The 25356-nt window shown below is 36.0% G+C and overlaps 1 protein-coding gene across 4 annotated transcripts in view; it reads right to left on the reverse strand.

The window, feature by feature from the left end:
- The window catches only part of SLC25A21 (solute carrier family 25 member 21), a 238376-nt gene that overhangs the window by 103443 nt on the left and 109577 nt on the right, over positions 1 to 25356 (reverse strand). For all 4 annotated transcript variants that reach the window (XM_058847647.1, XM_058847638.1, XM_058847629.1 and 1 more), the window contains exon 2: positions 153 to 201. In XM_058847647.1, the coding sequence (XP_058703630.1) occupies positions 153 to 201 (49 nt within the window). The remainder of the gene's footprint in view (positions 1 to 152; positions 202 to 25356) is intronic.

Genomic DNA, 25356 nt, shown 5'->3' on the forward strand with positions numbered 1-25356 from the left:
CTGTCAAATGCTGTAAATACAGGTAAGTAAATATAAACGTCATTAGAGGCACAAGTTATCTTACTGGGAGAAGTTCTAGCATTTTAGTTTTTGACAGCTTGTAATTTGGATATCTTCCAGTGTCAACAAAACCTGTTCAAGCATGATCTTACCTTGTTTTCACTACATCAAGGGGATGCATCAGGCAAATTTCTACAAGACCTATAAAAGAATAACAAAGAAAGGCCTAATAAACATTTGTACAAACAGTAATTTCCATTGACTCCAACAGTTTTTGAATTTCGAAAAGCAAAGTAAAAACCTACACATATCATTGATGATACAGTACTCGTACACCCCATATACTAAACATGCTCTTCTGTAGTGTGCATAAACCACTGGGATTTTCAACAGTAAACAGAGCTAATTGTTCATTAAAGTGGGGTAAGAACTTCAGCTTTGCAATCAATTTAATCATAGTTTTTGCTCAGTTTTTTGACTTAAGAACAGTGGGAACATTTGATTGGCATCATAAATAAATACATTAAGCCTTGTTAATGATCGTAGCAAAGGAAGGGACTTCAGGTTGTCACTTGCTTCTTTGTCGTATAAGAATAATTCCTAAGGACACTGCAGGACTGCACTGGTGGCTCAGATGAACTTGACGTAAAGATGACAGCTGATTCCTGAGTATCTGAGCTGCAGCCTCTCTGGTCTTTGTCCTATCCTGCCCTGTGCTGATGCTGACATGTAGTCCTGGCTTTTCCCCTTCCTGCTCCACTGCTCATCATTAGCACCTAGTTCCCATGTTGAATGTGACTTCCCACATCCCAGAAGTGAGCGTGAACCTCAAGGGCCAATGTCAAGAAGATCCCAAATACACCTGTCAACACCACCTTCAAAGTTGGCTCTACGATTTTTCCCACCCATCTGACGCCTGATGTAAAGTCCATACATAACCCAGGGAGAACTTTCTAGTAAAATTTCTAGGTTTGCCTACTCTACTTTCCATTTGGCATATCAGCCTCATTCCAAAGAGCAAACAAAGAGTAAAAAGATGTATTTATCAGGATCACTGTGAAAGTATATTTTAGAGAGCAGCAAATATGCAGACACAATAAAATCTACTACACAGATCTTACAGGACTTTGAAATGCTAAGAAAATACATACATAAATGTCCTAGATAACAATTACAATGTCTTTGAAATTCATATTCCCTGGTTATTAGGACCCTTAAATGTCCACTCATGCTTTTTATCCACTGTAATAAATTGAATGCTACATCATGAAGAAACAGGTTGTGAAGACTATACTTATTTACATGTTTGAATGCATTTGTTTATTATTGCGAAAACAATTACAAAGATTTTGTAATAAAGAATGTGCCTTTTGGTGATTTGGAGCTCAGTTTTTAAAATTCTTGATTCAGGAAAGCGTTCTTCTTCAAGTTAAAATACCTGAAAATTCCTTTCTTTATGTATAAAATACAGTCCCACTGAAATTAAGCACATGCTTGTGCTCCCCTAGATGCTCTCCTATTTCAGATGTCACTGTCTTAAGTTCCACATCCTGTCCTCCTCCTTTAATGGCACCCAGTCACTAATACAGTTTGTTACATGCTAGGCTACTCAACTACTTTCTTTTTCTAAGGAAAGTATTGAAATTAACACAAGGAGAAAATCACGTTTTGAAATATTGCACACAAAAAACTATTAAACTAATGGAATTTCCATTTTGGCCCTATTCTTTAACAGACTTGATGGAGAAAAGCTCTTGGTGAGCTTCATGCAGGAACCAGGCTCCGCCTGAGTGCCACACACTGCAGTATGTAATCAGTATCAGAAACCTGAGCTTCTTTCCTTTATTGAATATAACCTAAGGGAGGCTTGAAGTTTCACATTTTGATTATTTTAGAACCAATAAGTTTAGTGTTTCGGGTAGAACAGGAAAATTGGGGATGTGGCTTAAAGTTTATATCAGATAACATTAAATTTCAAAACATTACCTAATTTTTATTTCAGCTTTATGCAAACCTTCTGAGTAACACAGATACTTACTAAGCTTTTTAAACTGAACCAGAGCATTAGCAGAAGGAGGATTCTCATTATAGCCAAAGGAGATGAAGCCAATAAATGCAATATAGATTTTAGCTCAGCCTATATTAAATACCTACATTTAAAAATAATAATTTATCTTCTGCTTGACACACTTTACATATCGAATACATGTATTGTTGATAACAGATATTTATCCCAAGGGATAAGAAGCTATTTATAAAATTAAAAAGAACAGCAAAAGTTTTTGCACATGAACACAAATAACTTTTGGAGATAGTAACTGAAGGAGATGTTAGATTACAATGCAAAAATTCTTCATTAAATGTTTTTAATAGGAATTGACATTAAAATTTGTGAAGATGTTAAAATGTTTAAATGGAATTCCTAACAAAAAATAATTGCTTTGTGTTCAAATTTAACAGAAACAATTTTCATTATTTTCTATCACCATACTTTAATGCATAAAGATTGAAAAACATAAAATTTGCCAGATAGCTCCAATCCCTACTTTCCTGCCACTGAGCTTGAAAAACAGTATCAGGTTAATATTTATGATCATTGTTTTCCTGTATTTTCTTTTCACTCCATGCAACATACGTTTTTTTTTTTTCAATTTTGAATAAAAGGAAGACAACATAGGTGATATCAGCCAAAGGATATTAATATTAGTGGTAATGAGATTCATTAAAAAGAATGCAGTTTTTTTCAATGAGAGTAAAAACTATCATCATTATTTCTGTGCAGGTGTATTTATTAGTGTAATTATTGTCCACATATTGCTTCTATTTTACTAAAATAAGATCATATCACATTTCACATAAGGGAACTGTCCCAAAGTCTATAAACTGCTCCAGCAGCTGCCAACAGGTACTTTGTGAGTGGAGCTGCAACTGAGTATTTCAGTGCTGGCAGGGGGCATAGCCTATGAGTTTTTCCTCTTTCCAACCACCCTCCTTTTCTAAGCTCTCTTTTTCCAACCTTCTCCCCCTGTCTCCATTTTTGATCCTTTATTCATTCTTATTTTGGCAGATAGAGCCTACAGTAGGGGGCCAAGCATGGGGCCAAGGGTTGTTCACCCTATTCTGTTTTTGCAGCATTAATGACCATTTTGGGAGAAAACTGTAGAGTGCCAGAATTTGGCTCTATTTTCTTGGTCCTCGTAGGATAATTTTTAATTCAGGCATTTTTCCAGCAACTGAATCAGATGAATTCCAAGGTCCTTGGCAAGAACTGTGTTTTGATAACTTCAGGATTCTATTGGTTATCTGCCTTTCTCAGTCTTTCCTTTGTCTCATCATATAAGTACACACCAGGTTTTAAATGATGTATAGTAACTTGATTTCACCAGACTAAATTCTTCAAAAGATGCAGGGATTATGACACAGCTCTCTGAAGAGCACCAAAGGACTGCACACTGTGCAAGACACTAATGGAACAGCTACAAACACAAGCTACATTTTTCCATCTACTATAGTAATCATGCAAATCATTACAACATCCTACTTGATAGCCTGCCCAGAAAGTGTGGTGGCCCTACTAAATTACAAGCACTCTGAGATGTGCTCAATAAAATAAAATATATTGCCCTTTCTCTAGCTAATGTTCATCAGCTTTGTGACAAATTCGATTAGCACTATGAAAATCTAATTTAGTAAACAGCTCTATCAGGGTGCAATATATCTTAACTTGTCACTCTGCAAAGACTACTGTTTACAAACTTTATTTCCATGATAAAGTAGTTAAAATAGTTACAGATACATTGTCCGAAAAAATACTCTAATTGTCCCATTGGGTGTCCTTGGTGATGTCACATGCAAACCAACCCAGAGTGATTTATGATGGCCTAATTATGTTTAAAACAACTCACATCCAACTAGCTGAACAAGAGCCCAAAGGAAATATAGGGAAGAACAATTACTGGGTCAGTCCAACATTTGTTGTCTTCTGGGTGGGAAAACATTCCCTATGAAAACCAAATACTAACCATAAAACAAGACATAATCAAAATCTGTGTGTTGAAGAAACAACCAGCTGTCATCATTGACATGCTCTGAGCATACACAAGTGGAAGATCAACAACCAAGAAGGAGTCCAGAATTCTATTATGTAAAACATTCTGCTCAGTAACTGAGCCCATGGAGGGAATAAAATGACAGAAAATGCTGACCCCCAAACTGACCCTCCCCAGTAAAGCATTTTCCCTTTCCCAAATAATATCTTCTGCCTTTAAATTGTTTCCCATTGTGGATTACATTGCCTTTCCCTCTACAAGATTCACACTTAGAATTTCAAACTGGCAATCTTCACACACATCTCTTCAGTGCAAACACTTTGGTGACTGCTGGCTATTTTCAGTTCCTTTGTTCTTTGTTGCACTATTCCATCATTCACACAGGTCTCGTATCAATAATCATACATGGCTTGAGAATACTGTGACACCGTTTAAAATGTGCTGTAATTGTAACAATCCATCTGGCAAAATGTGAAAGCTTGAGATTTCAGCAGCACAGGATTATAGTTCTCCTTATATCTGCAAGGGTTTCCATACTTCATCTATTCACTGCATAGGGAGAAAAAGAATGAAATCTAGTGAACAATTCTTGCAAAATAACACAGATAAAAACAGAACCATTTGGGCTTTGGAACTCCTTAGGAGAGGACTGATCTTTTTATTTTCAGCATTTCATTGATCCTCAAAGCTCTGAACTGAAAAGTGTGAAGTGCCTGTGACAGACACTGATTTGTTTCAAAGAAACCTGAGCAGCTCGCCCTCTACGTGTTTTCTGCATAGTACACGAACACAGATTCAACACAGACTCAAGAGGTGTACAGCATGGTCCAGGTGTTAGTTCAGACAACCCCCTACAGTGCAGAAGCCATTATGCACCCTCCTCCCCTTGTGTTACTCATTTCCCTGGAATAACACAGTCACTGGAGAAACACAACAGACAGGAGACTGGTCATAGAAAATGTGGCAATAAACACATCAGGCACTGCATATTGTATAGCTGGAACAGTTGATATTTATTTTGGCTTTTACATAGATATAGTTACAATGTACGAAATGATCATAAATATTTTATGCGTACTATTCATTTCCTTCTGAGAATATAAGTCTGACAGAAAGAATCTCGTGTTGATCCTTGTATCCCAATAAAAACAATGACAAATTCCTCTTAAATATGCTTTTCTGTTAGCTAAAACACTCAATTTGACAAGATGAAGCACGGACTCTTTTCCTGGTTGTAACAGCACTATTTCATAAAAATCAATGCTTGGAAAAAAAGCTTCCCTGCAGTCAATTCTGCACAGGTTGATTAAATTCTATCAGCTGGCTATCTGACTTCATATTCATAGACACATCAAGCTTTTACCTGTTCTATAAGGGTACACCTTCCTCTGAAAAGTCCACAAAATGTTAGTTTCACTGGGCAGGCAAGGCTCACTCCTTCCCTAGGGAAGCAGCCAAGTACTGTGCCCTTCTCAGTTGTAGCACATGTCACCTAGGCTCCAAGGAAAACTCTACAAGAGCATGCATAGACTGTGCTGAGAAAGATCTACCTGTTAGCCCTCACTTAAGAAAGTGACACTTACTTTAACTCTTGCCCGGGATTCTATTTAGTGATGTTGTATGGGATTAACTACCCAGGAGCTCCTCACAAACATTAATTAGCATTTTAGGTAAGGAGCCAAATCAATGCTTTCCTTAGAAACTGTGGAGAAATGGAAAGTTATTCCAAAAAGTACTCCATAATGGCATTGCTGTATTCATGAGTCATTCTTCCTCAGAGACCTAGTCTACACAGAGAAAACACACTAGAAAACATGTTAATTAAACAAGCTGTTGGATATGATTTTCCCTTAGTGTAGACAAGGATGTTTGTGTTTAAAAATGTGTTGGCTGATCACAGGAGAATCCCAGGAGGAGCTGTTGGTTTACTGACACATTTTTAGAAGTCTTTCATGTCTATAGGAGGAGCTGGGTCATGCTCAACCTCTTGTTAGGTAACAGTGTTCCTTAACAGATGCAACCTGTCAGTGTAGTACTGCTATCTGGAATTGCTATTTGCAAAAGCAGGGCTGGGAACAGTGATTACCTGGCTTTGAAAAAAAGAAGGAAACCAAACCACCCTGGACATCAGCAGCAGATGGAAATTTCTGTTGTTTGGTCCATACTAATTGTGCTGAAAGTGGTCAGTGTTCTTGAAGCTCTCCCCACGAAAGAAATTCAGCTTGTGCTGAAATAATAATGGCTCCTTGGTTATATAGGATAGCAATGAAACATTTTAATCTTTGAGTTTCAAGTAAAGATTCCTCAAGGGCAGGAGAATCCTAGATGTGTGGAAGACAGCAGCTGGAAATGAGTGTTTCAGGCAGCATTTTGTCTAGACCAGTTGTTGCTCAGCCATAACCCCCTCCAGCCTCCAAGCCCAAATACACAGACCTAGCTAGAAACATGCTGATGCCCAATGCTCATATCAGAAAGTTCAAACTGCTCATCTTTGGTGCTCACAATTCTTACCCAGTATCTGCTGCATTTCACTGCTGCCCGCCCAGCTAAAGAGAACATTATTACCAGATAGGAAACTGTTCAGTTCTGAAAATATAAAACAAATGCAATTGTAGTCTATTATTTTTGCTGAGCTTGAAAATTGAGTTACAGCAATTAAGTGAATAAAGACAGAAAATGGTATGCATCTTCTTAAATAGTCATACTCTGAATAAAAGATACTCAAACCTAAATTGTAATCTATACCTGGGCACACATGGACAAAGCTTTATACCTTTGGAAGGGCAAATTCCACCTTGAGATAATACATGCATATGCAAGTGCTGAGAGGTTATTACAGTAATGATAAAACTATATTTGAAATTCAACATCTGTCAATAAGGAACACATTGAGAAAGTGTTTGTCTTGCCTCGGGAACTTTGTTGGAAAAAATAATAAAAAATAAAAAATAAAAAATAAAATCCCCCTGAGATTTTTCTTATATTTTAGATCCTTTGTTCTGACTTATTTTTATTGGATCTTTAGATTGGTGACAAATGGTCCTACCAAGCAATTGCAATTCCCTTTTACAGTAGTTCTACCATAGTATAGACATTTTTTCAGTCTAACACACAGCCAACTGATACACCTTGATTCAGCATGAGTGGGATAGCTGTAAATATGCTCATCAAAACCACGGGTTCTCAATCAACAATGTCTACTTAACTTACATTTAGCAGAATTCTTCAATATTTTTATCAATGTATTTCTTGTCTCTGTGGTAAAAAAGATATCTAGGTTTAATGTTCAAAGCAAGCATGCTCTAAACTTAAACTGCTCTAAATTTAGCACAAATTTATTCATAGTTTGCTTTCTACAACATTCAAGGCACAATCAGCCAAATCAGGAAATCATGCTCATGCTGCCAGCAATAACCACATCTTTATACCTACTGTTGCCTAGAACACAGATCTGTGAATCCATTAACATGCTTCACTTAAACTGCTCAATGCTCATTTGTATTCTCTAAGTACTGAGTAATAACAAAGGCCATCTTTCCAGTTTAATTTGATTTGCTGTGTACTTTAAAACGAAAAAAAGAAGTCCTTGTTTCACAGATCTACCAATTTGATTAACCTCATGCCTATGGCTTGACTGATATATCTGCCATTAGAGAAATCTGTGACAATTTGGGGGATAGAGTTAATTTTAAATTATTCATAGTTGAATATATTTATAATAAGACTAGAAGGAATTGTCAAATCAGCCAGCAAAAATCAGTGGCTTGTAACAAAGAATCTTCTACTAGAGCTACATGTCTTTGGAAGAAAGGTTTTTCCAGACTCCAATAGCATATACTGCTTTCACAGAGATGCACTTCCTACTGCACTACTCACACAGAGCCTTTATGGGGCAAAATGCTTTTTGCCCCATAAAGGGCAAAAATTCTTTGTACGTATTCTTTGTACGGTAAGAACCACAAAATTTGCATTTATGATGTGCTCAAAAACACGGTTTTAGAATTCTAGACTTTTCACACATTTCCCTGATTTTAAATACCAGTGCTGTTCCAGTGAGGCTGAATAGCATGGAGAGTTTGATCATGCAGTCAAACAAAGTGACATTTAGGTACTGACACAAAATATCATGGAGCAAAACACAGAACACAACATTAAAAAAGCAAATATTTTCCACAAGTTCTTAAATTTTATTGAGGCAATATAGCATGGATCACCAGAATTTACCACTTAGAATGTCACAGGAATTTGATTAAATTTAAACTATCATTAAAATTCCTATTTAAAAATAGTAATAAAAACATTAAGATATCAAAAAATTTTCTAAAAATACACTGAGTTGTCAAAAATACTTCTGTGCAAAGTCGCTTTTTCCAAAATGACTAGCAATAAAAAGTTGTTTATACAGCTAACTGATTTTCTTCTTTAGTTAGTCTTTCTGATGCTATATTACCACTAAAACTTTGTGTTATAAAATAAACACTTGCAGTTTACAAACTTCAGTATCTGAGTCTCTAGACACAAGTGAAAGGCTATATATTGTGCAAGTTCTCCATAAATTTTTCAGCAAGTATTACAGGCTATTATGTCACTCAGATATGACATATTCTTTCCTTCATGTGTGTCTGAAATGGAAGTTTTTCAAACCATGACTGAAGGGACCACTGAGGTCAGTGCTGGGTTACATGACGCTTGTGTCACTACAGCTTCAGATATTTCAATGCATATTGAATCAATATTCCTGCAACAAAAATGTGTAACTGATATTTTTGTTGCTGCTAGAAGTAAAATGCTCCTCAGTAAACTTGTTTTCATAAGAAGTTTGCCCATTCATACGTCCCAGAGCTGTTGTAATCTTCATTGCTAATGCTGATCTAAGAGCACGGACATTATTTTATTCCTTGACACATTTAAAGTTCTCTAATGAATAAAGCAAACAGCTTATGGCTGCTTGGACTGTCACTCGATTGCCCTGGAGGGTTTTAATGTCTTTAAAATAGGCCTCCTAGTTTGTATTTAACTACCTTGCCCAGAGAGGTCTGAGGGGTAGAGCAGATCAAAGATGTGCTGGCAACATAAAAAGCAGCTGTCCTTCATTTACCTTTAATTAGCTACATCTGACCAGATCCTTTATAGCCTCTTTGTCACACATTCGTCAGTCTATAGGCCTTCTGACCTGTCCTTAAGGATCATTACAAGAGTTTCAACAAAATACAAATTAAAATATGAGATACAAATCTTTGAAAAAAATATTTGGTCTCACTATTGAAATACTACCTGAGGCATTAGTATTTTGGATTTATCTGCAAAAGCTACAAATTGCTCAGAATTTGGAATGTCTATTGACTTGATCCTGAGCTTAGATTAGCTATTTATGGTTCTCTGTGTACTGCTCACCATTGTAGTGAATAAATTTCACACAGCAAGGAGTCCTATAGAGAAAGGAAAGCCAAACACGTGGCTCTCTGGCTAGGACACAAAGTTCTCCTGCAGGAGCTTCACTGTAAAAGAAGTCACATGCTTGCTCCCCCCTTTTCTTTTTTTACCTCTACTTTGCACAGCATGTACACCAATATTCAGTAGGATTTTGAAAGCTGCTGCAGGATCAATAGGCAGTTTGTGTACATTACAGCCTTGTAGTCAGGGTGCACTGAAAGCTTGTATCATCAAGCTAAGGCCCTTATGGAATAAAAAAAGCTGTTTAACAGAGCAGCTGGAGTGTATGTTAAATGACTCAAGTTATTGGTACTTGATCACACAGGTCATTATATTAACCTGCTCAGATGGACATCTTCAAATTGCCTGGGTTTTGGATTAGGTCCTTTCACAAAGGATTAGCTAACTGAAGAAAAATATATAAAAGATATATACAAAGTAGAAGGGTTTCAAAAATTGATTCTGTTGTCTAAACTATCCCTTTTTATCTTTTCTATGTATGTAAAAACAATTTATAATCTTATTTTTATTTTTTTTTCCAAAATTCCAACCTTTCAGGCTTCCCAAGGAAACTTCTAGCTAATCACATCTCTAAACAAGTTAGCACACCTTCCAAGGAATTTGTGGTGAGGTACATAAACAACCAAATAACCTGCCTCAAAGAATGTAGATCAGCTAGCAGGTGTGGCTGGAAGCCTTATTCTTCAATAAAAGACTCTACTAGGAGCACTATACAGAAGTAACTTTCTCCTCAAGACTACAAAGCTTGAGGGATTCCTGTTACACCCCAACCTTACTCACAAAGTTCTTTTCTAGTACAAGGTGTACAAGTCCTGTACATAGTGCTTCTCTCAGTGTACAGCTGACAACTTATTCATCTTTTATTACAAAGGCATGCATCTCTCCTCTCTCATTTAAAAGATTTGATTTAAGCCAGGAGTCAAATCTATTTCCATATAAAACTAAATGAGAAATACACATGAATAAATAAATTCAGAGAACTTAAAAACCAATTAAACTTGCTTACTTTTGTTACATAATTCCTAAAATTAAGAATAACTGAACAGTTATTAGCAAGATGTGGATTTTTTTTTCATGTTTTTGACCATCACTATAAAGACATATTGAAGTACACAGATGAATGAATAATGAAATTATTCAAAGTTTATTAAAGTTTCAGTTCAGGTGAAGAAAGCAAATAGAAATATGAATATGCTGAATGTGTAATATGGATAGTGATAATTTTCCATGTACTAGTCCACATTACACTGAAAATATATCACCCTTGACTGGGACATTCCTGGAATTCTAAAAACTGTCAAAGAAACAGACTGCCCAAAGACAAACCTAACTGCAGGAATAGGAATGGTCCTAAAATATTACCATTACAAAGTATTTACATAATGAAGAATAAAAAAATATTTTTCTTCTGAACCAACAAAACTAATTCTTCTGGGTAAAAATAACTAAAGAGGTAAAAAAGCCATAAAAATTTTGGTTAAAATGGAAGACAGAACAACTTGAGAGCATTAGAGCTGTTGGCTTTGGAATGGCTGCTGAAGTGAACAGTACTACAAATAAGCAGAAGTACTAAAAATATATTGTCAGGGCTCTTACTCTGGGGGGAACCATGCAGGCACAATGTAAGCAGCTGTCCTAGGATGAGGTCTTTCTCATTTTCTTCACTAAGTTTCAATGGCTTCAATTTCCTGCTTTTATGAGCAGAAATGTTTCAGAAATATCAAGGAGGAGTAATTCCTGTTTGCAAACTTCCTTTTGTTCAAGATCTATGAATAATATTTCAGACAAAATAGATGGTGCAAAACACTACTTATGACCATAAACATATGTTTCAAATCAGTGATTTTATATGAAAACAGATGAAATTTGGCAAAAATAATAGCTAACTTTTCATCAGGCTAAGTATTGAATGGCCATTGCCCTGAAAATGAGACAACTGACCACAAAAAAAGAGCAAAGATTCCAGAATTAGTTTATAATGACATATAGGTTTGAACAATTGCTGCACCTTAACATATCAAACTCTGCTCATTTTAGTTTTGTAAAGTGGCTTTCTAGCACTCTTTGCTAATCTGTACTGGAATGACTTGAGAAAATAATTTTTGGTTCCCTTCAAAGTAGCTGAAGAGCTTTTTCCAAACTCTCCACTAATTGCTGCAATATATACTGAACAATCCATGATTTTTTTCCATTTGCTGTGATGCAAATGATCTGTGGCTGATAAGGTTTTATAAATTTTTTATGAAAACCTCAAATACCTTCAGTTCCCTACTCACTGGAAAGATTTATAAACCAAAAGGATAGGTAAACTAATATTGTAAAAATGTTCTATGTCCCTTCCAGACGGCTACTGAAAAATTTCCTTAAAACAGACTCTTTATAATGTTTAGCAATGAATACTACTTAAAAGCAAATTTAAGACAATATTTTCTCCCATTTCAACTGCTATAACTTAGACTACTAAAAAAATTTTCACAGCAGAGATTTTTAATCTTTTACACACCTAAAATAATATTTAATTTTTTTAGGAAAGCAAACATTAACGCTCCAAAACTTTACATTTTCACCCAGTTTTTAAATATTCCTCAGATTTTAACATACATTTTTGTTGAGGTTTTTGTCTATTTCAGTAGTAGTAACATTACACATTGACAAAAGAACACACTACTTTCAAAAGTAAGTTGATATCTCTCCAGTTTAAGGTTTGGGTTTTCATTAAGAAAGTTATACTTATTTGCAAGCATTGCTCAGCAATTTCCTCATACTTTACACAGGTAACTAGAAATAGAATATTTCTGCAGTACAGAAAAAAACCTACCCAAAACTGATCTTTGATTTGCTGCTGTCCAAAATTTCCACTGAAGTTGTAACTTTTTTTTTTTTTCCTATAATAGAGACAGGATCAAATTCCAAAAGATGTCTTAGAAGAATATACTCAAACTTTATGTATTCAAACAAAGTAGTATTGCAATATACGTAGTTCTGCAAAGAGATCAAAAAACTGGATGCATCTTTCTTTTTCTTCTTCAGTGTCCCACCAATATTAAGAACATTTACTATAGGATTAAAATACAAAATTCATCCCAATTACAAGACAAGGCCTAAAACAATTGCTTTATATATTAAGATATTCAGGACTGAATCCCCTGCTTACTGAAATGGAAGCATTTTCTTAATATTTCAGAGAAGTTTTGTATGTATACTAGAAGGAAACAGATTCTTGGTGTCAACTAAAACACAGTGATCAATTATCAAGTACCTGTGGATAGAATAAAAAAAATATAAATTATTTTCTTGAGTGTGACCCATATACACAGTGATGTCAAATATTCTAAGGTCTTCTACTGCATGCATTTTTTGTTGAATTCTATGTTGTGGCAATAGGTGATGACAGCACCACTATTATGTGTTATTTTAGCCGTCACTGGTCTTCCCAGTATTTTTCACCACTCCCATTTGCTGGCAGTATATCATGGCAAAGATTCAAGAGAAATCCACTATGAAGCTGATTGTTAACTGGGAAATATCAACATGCAAAGCCATGTTTAGAATTAACCTGTCTTTAACATTTTCAGGCACCCACACCCTCTCTTCTTTCCAAACCTTAATTACATCAGCAGCTTGACAGCATTAAAAAAACCAAACCAAAAAAGCAAAGAAGAAGGGAAAAAGGTGTAGCTCTATTTAATAGAAAGACAGAGCAATAATCCTCCAACAGAGGCACAGAGGCTAGTAACACTGAACATGCCAAGAGACAAATGTTTAAAAAAATAATTACCACCAGTTAAGAAGGAATAATTTTCCACTAAAAGTATGAGGACTTACCACCACTGACTGTAATGACAGAAATTTTCAACTTCTTCCTTTGGGGAAATACCTGATTTTATTGGTCAGTAACTATGTATGTAACTGAATTCTTAAGACTCTTTTCTCACAGAAGATGCATTTTCTCCAATAATTGTTTTAAAGATCTTTTTTCAGAACAAAATGAACCCTCAAAACAAGCAAGGATGCTACAATCCCCTTGTTGGTTCTTTAATACACGCTCTAATTGACAGTGGTCAGCTACATGTCACTTAAAAAAGGGTAACTTTAAGTCTTAATGTAGCTACAGTATCTTCAGAGGGTTTTTGTCATGAATAAAATGCCTCTGCCATGGTGTAGTGGGCCACTCTACTTTTGATGCTGATAAAAAAACTCTGTATCCCTTAAGCTATGTCCATACTTCCCCTGCAAAAATATGTGTGTCAGAGCCAAGTAGTGTAATGCAATCAGCATCTGAAAAGTGTTCTACAGATCCAAGTTTTTGGCATCTAAACAGCGGATATCCTGAAATTTGCACTTCAAAGTCAATTCATTCTTCAAACCTCTCCAATCCATACCATCAATCCATCCTCCTCTCACAATAAAACAAACAAACAAACAAACAAACAAACAGGAAAATCAGAGTTCCTGTACACTGGCAAGTTCAAGTGCTGTCCTCTTCACAAACTGTGAAAGTTAGGAATAAACAGACCTGCAAGATCCACCCTGTGAGAATCAAAACCATTTTGTGTGCTTGCAGAAGGCAACTGCTGACATATACTTCTTCTATATTATGACATCAAAGAAGCAAAATTGCCTGCAAAGTTCCTAAAGATACAGCGTTTCCATTTTACATTATTATTAAAGGACAGAGACTAATAGACCAAACTAATTAAATTAGTTTTGCTACCTTTTTACATCTACATTTGGAAATAATTTAATACAAAAAAAAACAATGACAAGATTAAGCAATTAGTGCTGAGGCTCCAAAACACCTAAATTACATTTTTAGTTAAAGCCAGACTTTATCTTATCCTTTCATTTGGACTCCTTTTGCTTGTTAGGGTTTGGAGAATGCTAGGTGAATCAACAGCAGAGCAGAGAGCTTTCACTGAAAAGGTAGGGATTAGGGATTCTTGTGAAGAGAGAAAAATAAGTTTCTTTGCTTATTTTCCTGAACTGCTAGAGACCTACTCTGCTTTAGAGCTAATTCTCTGATCAGTTTTGATGTGATGTAAAAGAAAAGAAGACACAGTATAGCTTTTGAGGTACTGTGCAGCTCACTTAACACTGTTGCATCCCACCACTGACAAGTAGCACAGCACCATGGATTCAGCATGGACTGCTGGCTGAGACTAAGGTCTGATTAAAGCATAGTTCCATAATGCAGTGGAGTTTTGCAGTGTCAGGAAGCCACTGTTATCATCTATATCTGATATTTATTTCAGAGTTCCCTGCTTTCACAGTTCTTTGCAACTTCTGGCACTCAGCCACTTATGGGGTTGGAAGTGTGTAGGCTTAGAAGTACAAAGACTGTTCACCCTTTACAGGGAATGGGGGAAAGAAAAGCTAATTTATGACAGCAAGAGCTTGTAATAGGAGGAAGGCATGTGAAAATTCTGGGACTTGAAGAAAGAAAATGGAATTCAGCAATGCCAGGTAGTGTTTCCATATGAAATCTCACAGAAGAAACCAGTGGTGCAGTTTTGGTCAAAAGCCACGTGTAAAATTTTGTGTAGTGAACTGGGGCAAACACCAACACAGGCTGAAGCAAGACTCCCAGTGTCCACACTCAGCTGGTAGAAACTGGAATCTTTCTACTGATGAAGACAGTGTCAGGGCAGCAGTTTTAGAAACTGCTTAATACAGACACTTGCTCACTGACTGTCCTTAAGCACAAATGTGAAACTGCAACACTGAAAATTCAGTCTGTAACACAGAGCACTCTTGCTGCAGCTACTGAAGACAACTATTAGTGATATAAATTTTGTTATGCTTTTGTCTTGAACCTGTGCTTTTGTGCATCACTACAGTGTTTATTTTAGTTTTACATGAAATTATAACATAATTTAGTTTAGGACTGACCTCCATTTAGTCTAACATTATAAAATGCTGGTCTGCTCCACTCTGGTGCTATCCACAGGATTGCTTCCCATGTAACATCAGTGGATACTGGCTGCCAGCTGGACATTGTACCACAGATCACACCAACTACAGACCAGCAGTCCTGTCAATTTCTCACTCAGTGGCTGCTGGTTCAGCTCATAACTCACCAACATTGTGACAACAAGTCTCCAGGAGACTGTGTTAAACATCTTACTAAAGTCAGAGTATGCAACAGCCACTGTCCTCCCCTTGTACACAAAGCAAAGCATCTCTAACTTCTCATTAAAGTACGATTAGTTAATGTAAAAACTGGGAGACCAAAGTCTTAGCTATGCAGATTGCTTTGAGAGCAGATGCAATCCTGTTACTAATGGGAATAGTCTTTCACTTGCTTAAATAAAATCAGGCCTTTAATATATTTGCTCTCATTTTATTTGTGATTTTGTTCTAACAGTAAGATATCACTTAAGGAACTCTTTAAAACAAACTAGTAGTAATATAGTGAAACATAATTAATGTAATTGTGGGATACATAGACTCTGCCTTTTATCAATCTCAGTGTCATAAATCACTGAAAAAAATGTTCACTATAACAGATCAAATCTTACATTTTAATTAGGGAAAACACATAACTTAAATCTTGGAGTTGTGATTGGTTTTAATTCCCAAATCCCCCTTTTCTCTGTATGCAATATATATTCAGCATTTTTCATCCTCCACTTCTGTCTGTATCTGGTATGACAGATCAGATAAAGAGAAACATCAAGTTACAAAATATGAAACTTCTGTAAGACTGGAAAAAGCCTGAAATGACAGTTTGAAAACTTTAAAATTAGCAGGCACAGAGAATAGTCAGTTTTTAATATCTAATTGTTTTTATATTCCTTATATTCCACACTCACAGCTTATTGCTACAGATACTTCAGGTACACTACCTGATCTGGTAGAAGCTGTCCCTGCCCATAGCAGAGGGCTTGGAATGATAAGATCTTTAAGGTCCCTTGCAATCCAAGCCATCCCACAATTCCATGGTGTTTAATTTGCAGCTTATATGTTCCTGTCTTGGATAGCCTATGACTATAAAATTAGTCTGTTCATTCAGAGCTAATTCCAAGAATTCATTCTTGCAGGGACCATAGAAGTCCTTTAGAAGACCACCTCCAGGAGCCCTGCACTCTGGAACCATTCCACCAGGAAAGTCTGTCAGACAGCAGCCCTGCACTACTGAGCTGCAGGAGAGAATTGAAACGTGATGCTTAAACTGCAGAGGAGATCATCTGTGTAGCTAATTGCCACTGGTTTTATGGTATATGTATAAGCACATGAATAAACACTTTGTATATGTTGCAGGGTCCTTAATTTATAAATGGTCTAGATTGAAACTTTTATTTGGTTTCCTACCATGAGACCCAATAAAGAAAACTTCACTATTTTCCTCCAAAATAATGGCTGGTGCCTCTACACCTGAGTGTAATCATTGTAGAAGCCGTTATGGGAAAGCAACACAGTTCTGACTACAAATGTATGGAAAAAAGTAGTTTTTCTTTTTAAATGGAAAGCTGTTCTGAGAAAAGCAACATACCTTTCAGAACTATTACAGTCTTATTTAAACAACAGCATTCATCCACTTAATTTGGTACCAAAGCACTCCTCCTCAGATAAACAAACAAGCATCTGCTATCACTTCAAAAATAGTAGGCATTTTGAAGAAGAAGCTAAAAGTATAGCAAACAGCCACCTTTCTTTTAACTTAAATACAGTTTGTTTTTCAAAGCTCAACATTATCAAGTGCTATCACAGCTACCAAGATAATCTTCCTTCTCTCTTGTAAACTCAACCATTAGGACATTTTCTTATGAAATAGTCTTTGAATAATGATTTGCCATGAATATCATCATGTTTCAGAGTCAAAGTTCAGATGTTAAGTTTTGCATCTCTGTAGAGCAATATTTAATCTGTGCTATACAGCAGACATGCACATAGAACATAAACACTAATCAAAACAACATTCCTGCATGAATCATACAATCATAGAATGGTTTGGGTTGGAAGGGACCTTAAAGGTCATTTAGTTCCAATCCCTGTGCCATGGGGATTAGTACCAGCCTAGCTTTGAACACTTCCAGGAACGGGGTATCCACAACCTCTCTGGGCAACCTGTTCCAGCGCCTCACCACACCCTGAGCAAAGAATTTCTTCCTAACACCTAACTAAACCTCACCCTCTTTCAATTTAAAGTCATTGCCCCTTGTCCTGGCACTATCTGTCCATATAAAAAGCCCCTTTCCCTCCTTTTTGTAACCCCACCTATGATACTGGAAGGCCACAATGAGGTTTACCCAGACCCTTCTCTTCTCCATGCTGAGCAACTCCAGTTCTCTACGCCCATTTTTGTAGGAGAGGTACTCCAGCCCCCAGTCATTCTCGTAGCCCTCCTCTGGGCCTGCTCTTCCTGGTGCTGCAGACCCCAGAGCTGGACACAGCACTGCAGGTGGGGTCTCACGAGGGCAGAGCTGAGGAGCAGAATCCCCTCCTTCACCCTGCTGCTCACGCTGCTTTTGAGGCAGCCCAGGATGCAGCTGTCCCTCTGGTCTGCACGTGCGCTCTGCTGGTTCATGTCCAGCTTTTCACCCGTGGGAATCCCCAAGTCCTTCTCCACAGGGCTGTTCTCAATGACTTCTTGTCCCAGTCTGCTCCTTTAGCTGATGTTGCACAGTAGCAGACATCCAAGGAATCTGGCAATGCATACATTTTACAGTGGCAACAAAAAGGGTAAAACTCCAGGAACGACAGTTTAAGCCGGGTCACCTACAGAATTTAGATGACTACAGCTGTCCTCAAACTTTGCACACATGGCACCACCACCTCATGATAACTGCCTAGTCTTTTCCCTTTCTCTACATTTAAATTTACCACTGCCATCCACCTGTTGTATCTTGCCATTTTTTGTGAACAATGAACCAGACTGTAGCTGTGTATGCACAGCTTAGCAGTAGGAACCATAATAACTCACAGCCTTGATTTACTAATGCTGTTACTTCTGAATAAACTATATTTTTCAGTTTTACATCTTATGCCTTACTGCTTTTTTTTTTCACTTAAATCATTGTTTCTAGTTGAAGACCCCCTTTTTTTTTTTCTGAAAGACAGAAAATGTATTGCATATTCTTCAAAAGCACATATAAATATTTAAGACCTGCATATTCTTGTTGTTCCCTGAAGATCTTTTGTGACACTGTCATTCATTAGTTTGCTCTGGGCCATTAGGTTTCTACACATTTTACTTATACTGGCACACAGCCAGCACTGACTGCTCAAGTATAGAAAGCCCACATGTTTTTGTGCTTTTTGAAACTAGCCTGACAACCATTCTGAAGAGTACCTCTCACCTGCTACGTTAAACTGTAAAACCATGAACATTGATGCTCTTCTCTCTCTATTTAGTGCTGAAAGTGAAACTATTTTTTCAGGTGCAACAAGTGCCATATGAAATCTCCCTAATGTGCAGACATTCTGTAGCCGTGTTTTTAATGGAACAGATCCATTAAACTTATCTAGAAAAATAAAAAAATAAATTGAAGTTCTAAAATAGAACCTTATGTATATCACTGGACAAAAATCATAGCTCTGACAAATGCTGGGTAGCACTTGTCTCTCTCTCAGCTTAAGAAGACACTGAGAAGTAATACAGCAATAAAATCCTTTGTGCAGAGACAAGCACAACAGTTTTCCTCCAGTATTATATGAATGAATCATAAGAAACTGATGAAAACGGGGGAAATGCTGAACTAAAAACAGTATCATAGATCTGTAAAACTAGCAAAGTATACATATTTTATTCAGTTTGCATATAAACATGTAAAACTATTAACTTCAATATATTTTGCCTGAATGAATTTTTGGACTGTATGTGGTAACTAAGCATGAGAAAGAATTACCTGGATAAATTATTAGCCAAAGCCCTTCAGCAATACAGTGTGAAGATTTTTATTTAGTTAGACATTTCTTTTGTGCCTCTCATGAACCCCCTGAAAAGGGAAGGAGAAAAACTGAGGCTTTAATATAATGTCACTGGGATTTTTGAAGTAGAGTAAATGGTGTAAAACGCTTTTCTACTGAAAATGTTTCTATCAGTTCTCCACTGACTACTCCCCTAAGTTTGTCTTGCTCGGATGTTTCCTTTCTTCCTGCTTCTGAGCCATTTAATGGCAGGTATTCGCTTTAAACTCTAGTACTCAGTATTATCACTCAAATAAAGTTTTTTGATCCATTTCCTGTGTATTAATTGCTTACATTACTTGAGAAGCTAGGAACAAAGGGGGTTAGAAGAAACCCACCTTTGTGCATACTTTTAGGCACTGATCTCCTGAAAATATGACCCAACATAAATACTTTCTCCTTTAAGTTAATACGCTTATCCAGAAAAAAAATTAATACCAAGTTTTCAAGAAAAGGCTGTAATCTTGCTGGATGAGGAGCTAATTCAAAACACTACAAAAATAATTAATATGCACATATATAGATTGCTTACAACAATTTCTTTCCTATTTCCACTTTTAAATTTGAGAATCAGTAATTAATTGAAAAATTAGTATTTGTCTTTTCTTCAATTAAACTAGCTAAGTATTAATTAGAGCTCATAATTAAACTTTTCATTTTAGGCCACTAACTGCAGGTTTCCCAGAAATGTTTCTGACTGAATTCGTCCATTATTACTTGCATTTCCAAGTATATTGATCAGCAAGAATCATGATAGACAAGAATCTTACACAAGATAACTTTTTTTAAAATAATGCTTATTTCAGAAGGGAACTTATAATAAAGTGCCATTTAGGGCACAGGGCATTATGATTATTGTAGTTGGAGAAAACTCTATTCCATCAAGAAATTGCATGATATGAAATAAATAATAACCACAGCAGCTGTAGATTCAGAGGCTGTTTGTAACACTGGCTGGTGATCCCTGTAAAATTTCAAACTTGAAGTATCTCTACAACTGGAGAAGTCCTCAGAGGTGATTTTCTTGGTAGGTTAGCACTGTCCTCTTCCCCTCCAGTCTGCCTGACTTTGCTAAGACTTTGCTAAGACTGTTCCCTATGCTTTTCTTGTACGTGACACTTTTATATTTGAATGCACCATGTTTCTTTAACCAAGAGACAGGTAACCCAAAGGTGGAATACAAATGCTGAAAAAAAATCAAATTTGCAAATGCATGTCACGCTTACTGGAATGCATGTAACCTAAAAATCTATATTTTTTTATTTATATAAAATAAAATCTATAATAATATAAATATCATATAAAATAAAATAAATCTATAAAATAAATCATCTATAAATGAGCACTGTTCATAGTCATTACATTTGTCCTTTACTCTTCCAATCTAAACTATTCTGATCAGTAAAAGGAATCATACGCTACAGAACATTTTGTAGAATGACACAGTCCACAGCGGAGGAATAATATGGCATCTTTTAAAATCAGCTATGTCTGGGAGCCCAATGAAATCAACAGGGGAGGATTGAAACATTTTTACAAGTAATTTTTACATTTTTATACTCTTTCATAGACCTATGTATTATGTATATTGTATATGTATTTAGGTTCATAGATAAAGGTAGTCAAAGTTATAACTATATTTTATATAGTCAAATATTCTACTTATATTCTACTTCTGCACTCACAGCACAGTGAAATAATGCATTCAGAAAGTTTGAAATGTCACACAGTCACAGCACTTCTGTGTGAAGGGGAAGTCAATAGCCTGAAGAAACCTCATTAAAATTTCGGGTATAATCAGAAGATTGGATTCCAACATTATTCTTCTTCAACACAGCAAACTCCTTGATCCAAATTCACATATCCAGAACATTAAATAGTGCTATTACTGCTAGAAAATATGCTGTTCCTTTGTATAACCACAAAAGTATTCTCCTTCCAGAATGGGCTAGTATTCCTTCCTTAGGAAGAAAATGTTAATGTTTTATGAACAGGTAAAAATCAAATCAAATATACTTCAAAATTCTTTTGGGGTTAATGTAAAAAAAATTAATTACTCCTACTGATACTAAGTAAAGCTTAAATGCATTCAACAGTGCTGAACTGTAAGAACAGGTACAGAAAACATGTGCAGTCTTGTACTTGAAGAGTACAGGACAGAGCGAGAGAAACTGGAGTGAATAAAACAAAGAGCCCAGAAGGTTATTAAGGGACTGGAGCTTCTCATGTATCTACCTGAAGAGGCTGGCACTGTTCAGCCTTGTGAAGATGAGACTCAGGAGCATCCCATCCATGGGGCAGGAGGTTGTCCTTTGTCAGTGGTGCCCAGCTGACAGGAGAAGAGGCAAGAGGGGAAAACTGAAATACAGGAATTTCTGTCTCACCTAAGAGTATTCTGTAATGGTGAGACTGAACAGATGTGGAGACACTGTCCTCAGAGATATTCAAAAGCTGTTTGGGCACGGCGCTGGGCAATCTTCTAGCTGGCCCTGCTTTAAGCAGGAGGTTGGACTCGACAATATTCAGAGACACCTTCCAACCTCAGCTATTCTGGACACCTTGGATTCACTGGCCATTTTCAATTATATTTATCAGCGGAATAGCTATCTTAAACAGACAGGACTCTTTGATTTATTTGATTTGTTTTAAAAATAAATTAGCTGCTGTGAAGTCAAACTAGACACTTTTCTAGTCTAACAGTCTTAAGAGCTTTTATCAAAAATGAAACATGATTAGGAATTGCTTGACAACAGCCACATAGCCAGTTGGAGGTGTTATTTACTAGTCTGATTATATAGCCAATGCACCAAACTAGCCACAGCTCAAACTGTCTTTGCCCAGATGTAAGAGCACATGGGAAAAGCTAGCAAGGTTACAGGACCTCAGGAAGCACAGACAGAGCACCTCAAGGTATAAAGAATAAAGGATTGGGGCATTCATTGTTCAGCTAACTAACGCATTTTCATTTTTCAAATTATTTTCAAATTACTTTGAATGAGACAAATAAATATAAATGTAACTGTCACATTAATTTTTGCTACTTAAAATGGGAGAAAAAACTTGTCTTCTTGCCTGTGCTGCAAAAAAGATAGCAAAGTCATAACATTATGTGCTAGTAGCAAGAAACCAAGATGCTATTCAGCCAGAGGATGGCAGATGGTGTAATGGCTTACACAGAGAGCAAAGGCTTGGGCAGTCTTGGAGAAGTCTGAAACAATGCAGATAACTTGTAGAGTCTGTGCCCCAGCATTCTGCTGCAAAATGGGGCTTGTTCTCCCAGTGATGTCAGAAGGATAAATACCTCCACTATTGTGAGGTTCTCAACCATTCCAACAGCAGAGCTAATTGCTGCTGCTGAAAAAACTGCAGTCATCTGCATTTTCCACCTACTACATTTTGTTTTAATCTCAGTATTTCATTTTTTATATACTCTTTGAACAACATTTTATTCCTCAGCTTCCATCTATCTGTTACATTTCTTATGCAACAGAATCTTTTCTTTTGCATGTTTCTAAATGCATCCATTGTTTCTGCAAAGACAAAATTGCACTAAAAATTGCAAAGAATGAAAAATAGCTTTAAAGCCTTAATTGTGAATCACAGAACCACAACTTATAACAGACCCGTAATTTTTGCAAGTAAAAATACAAATACTGTTAAAACTCAGGCGCGTCAAATCAGCAATGCTCAGGATATTGGATATTAATGGATTAATAAATCCATTTTAGATTAATTAATTGGAAATTAATGGATATACAGCAGCGTGCACATAAATCCTGGCAGGATCAGAACAAAGAGCTTGTCTTGGCACCTGCTGAAGCTGATAGAAAAGCCTTGATTTTAGAGATTTCAGCAAGTTCAGAATCAAGCCATCAATTTTTCCTGTGAAACATGGAATAGAGATGGCCAGACTTTAGTAGTGAAGGTATTGTTTCACATCCTATTTTGTAGAAAGAGCTGCTAAAAGCATGACCAACCTGATATTTCCCTTGGACTGTTATAAATCACAAGCAACTTAACTGAAGTCATTAGTGTAATATGAGGAAGGTAAGAAACAGGAGCAGGGTGTTGGTACACGAAGCTGCACTGTACCAGCCTCCCTTAAAAAGAAATTTTTAGGTAACTTCTGTTCTGCTTAGAAACTAATGGTATGACAGAGCTCAGGAAAGTTTCAATTTGGAAAAGCATTCCCAGAGAGCAACTATTTCCAAAGTAAAGATGCTACTTTGTTAGCACTGATAATTTTAAGAACTATGGGGTTTTAAAATTGTACCTGGAAAAATGAAATATTCTTTGGTTTACAGGTTAACAAAAATATGTCTGAAAACCACTAATTTCTGTGTATGAAAAGCAGAACTGTTTTTTCGAATACATAGTTAAAAAGTCACTGCCACAAAAAGACCTCATAGCTTCTCCACTTTAGTTTTATATATCTGAGTATACTCATAAACACCCCAAAATACCAGTTTATCATGGAAATTACACATTTTTAACTATAGAGTTATGAACAGAGTTGCTACTTTTATTCTTAACATATTTGTAGAAAAACGCAGCATTTTTGGAAATGTATTTTGTTTGCAATCTCTTCTTTCTCAGTGAAGAACTTGGTAACTTCTTTGTTTAGTGTCTGTTATCCACATAATTGCTTAATATCAAATATGAGAGCTTTCTCATTTAACTGTTTCATAGGTTAAAGGTACAGGAGTGCTTCTTATGCAGTGCAGCCAGAGGATGCATCTATTTAGTTTTTGTTGTATGCCTAAAATAAAATTATTATAATGGGAATACAGTTGACTCGGTAGCCAAACTGGGTATTGGATTTTTACCCTCTGAAAAAAAACAGGAAAATGATGGAATTCAGGGAGGAACTCTTTCTTTTAAATTAAATATTCATACTCCATGTTGTAAAAAGACAAAAAAATAACAATTACATACTTGTATATAAAATAATGTCTCAAAGGTGAACCACAGAATTTTACTAAAAGCCCTGAAACAAACCAGCCTTTAATGTTGCTAGAAATCCTAAGTCAATGTACAAAGCAATCCTTTGTATTGCTCTATCATAAATTTTAAATGTGTAAGCCTTACATGGTCCTCAGCCATTAAACATAAATGGGCCAAATTCTATTCAAACTTGAACTGTTTTGGGGAAGAAGGTTAGTAACCAGAGCATAAATCTTGTCAAAATTTCAGCTGGCAATCAGCTCTGTAAATCATACTGAAATTTATTTATAGGAATGAGGCTTTATAAATTATTACAAGTCTGCTTTTCCTAAATATTTAAAATCCAGATTTCTAGAATGTTTATATTGAAGATGCTTGGTAAGACAACCCAACAAATCAGTAAAGTTATTTCATTTTAATTATTGACCAGCAGGTTTTGTTATTGTGCACTACTCATTTTGCTTATTTAATTTGCCTACTGTACATATTCAGGTATTCGTTTTAAAGACTTATTATCAGAATGCAGCTGAAGAATGATAGAAGGAAACAGTTCTGCTGTGCAGAAAATTTGTATTTTTTATTAAGAGTTATGACAATTTAGTATGAACAGGCAATTATTCCACCATTGAACAATAAGAAACTTGATAGTGTAACATAATCTCATCCAAATCAAGTCTTATCATCAAATATATTTTAAGAAGTATATTATAAACACAAAACGTGGCACTCGTGGCTTTTGATACTCGCACTTGGCTTTCAGAAACATTTAAAGTCTCTAAACCTGGCAAATTATGTTTTTAATTAATTATATAGTTATATGTTTTATTTATTTTTTATATCTATATGTGTAGGAAAGTTAGTATTTACGTTTAGTCATGCACAGGCATTACCTGACTTGTCTATGGACACTTGGAGACAGAACTTGACCAAGCACAGAAGAGCAGTGAAATGAGTTTTAGCCAGGATCAGCTTTCAAAATGCATGCAATTTTGTATGGAAA

Source organism: Poecile atricapillus, chromosome 1, assembly GCF_030490865.1.
Source record: "Poecile atricapillus isolate bPoeAtr1 chromosome 1, bPoeAtr1.hap1, whole genome shotgun sequence".
Taxonomy (NCBI): Eukaryota; Metazoa; Chordata; class Aves; order Passeriformes; family Paridae; genus Poecile; species Poecile atricapillus.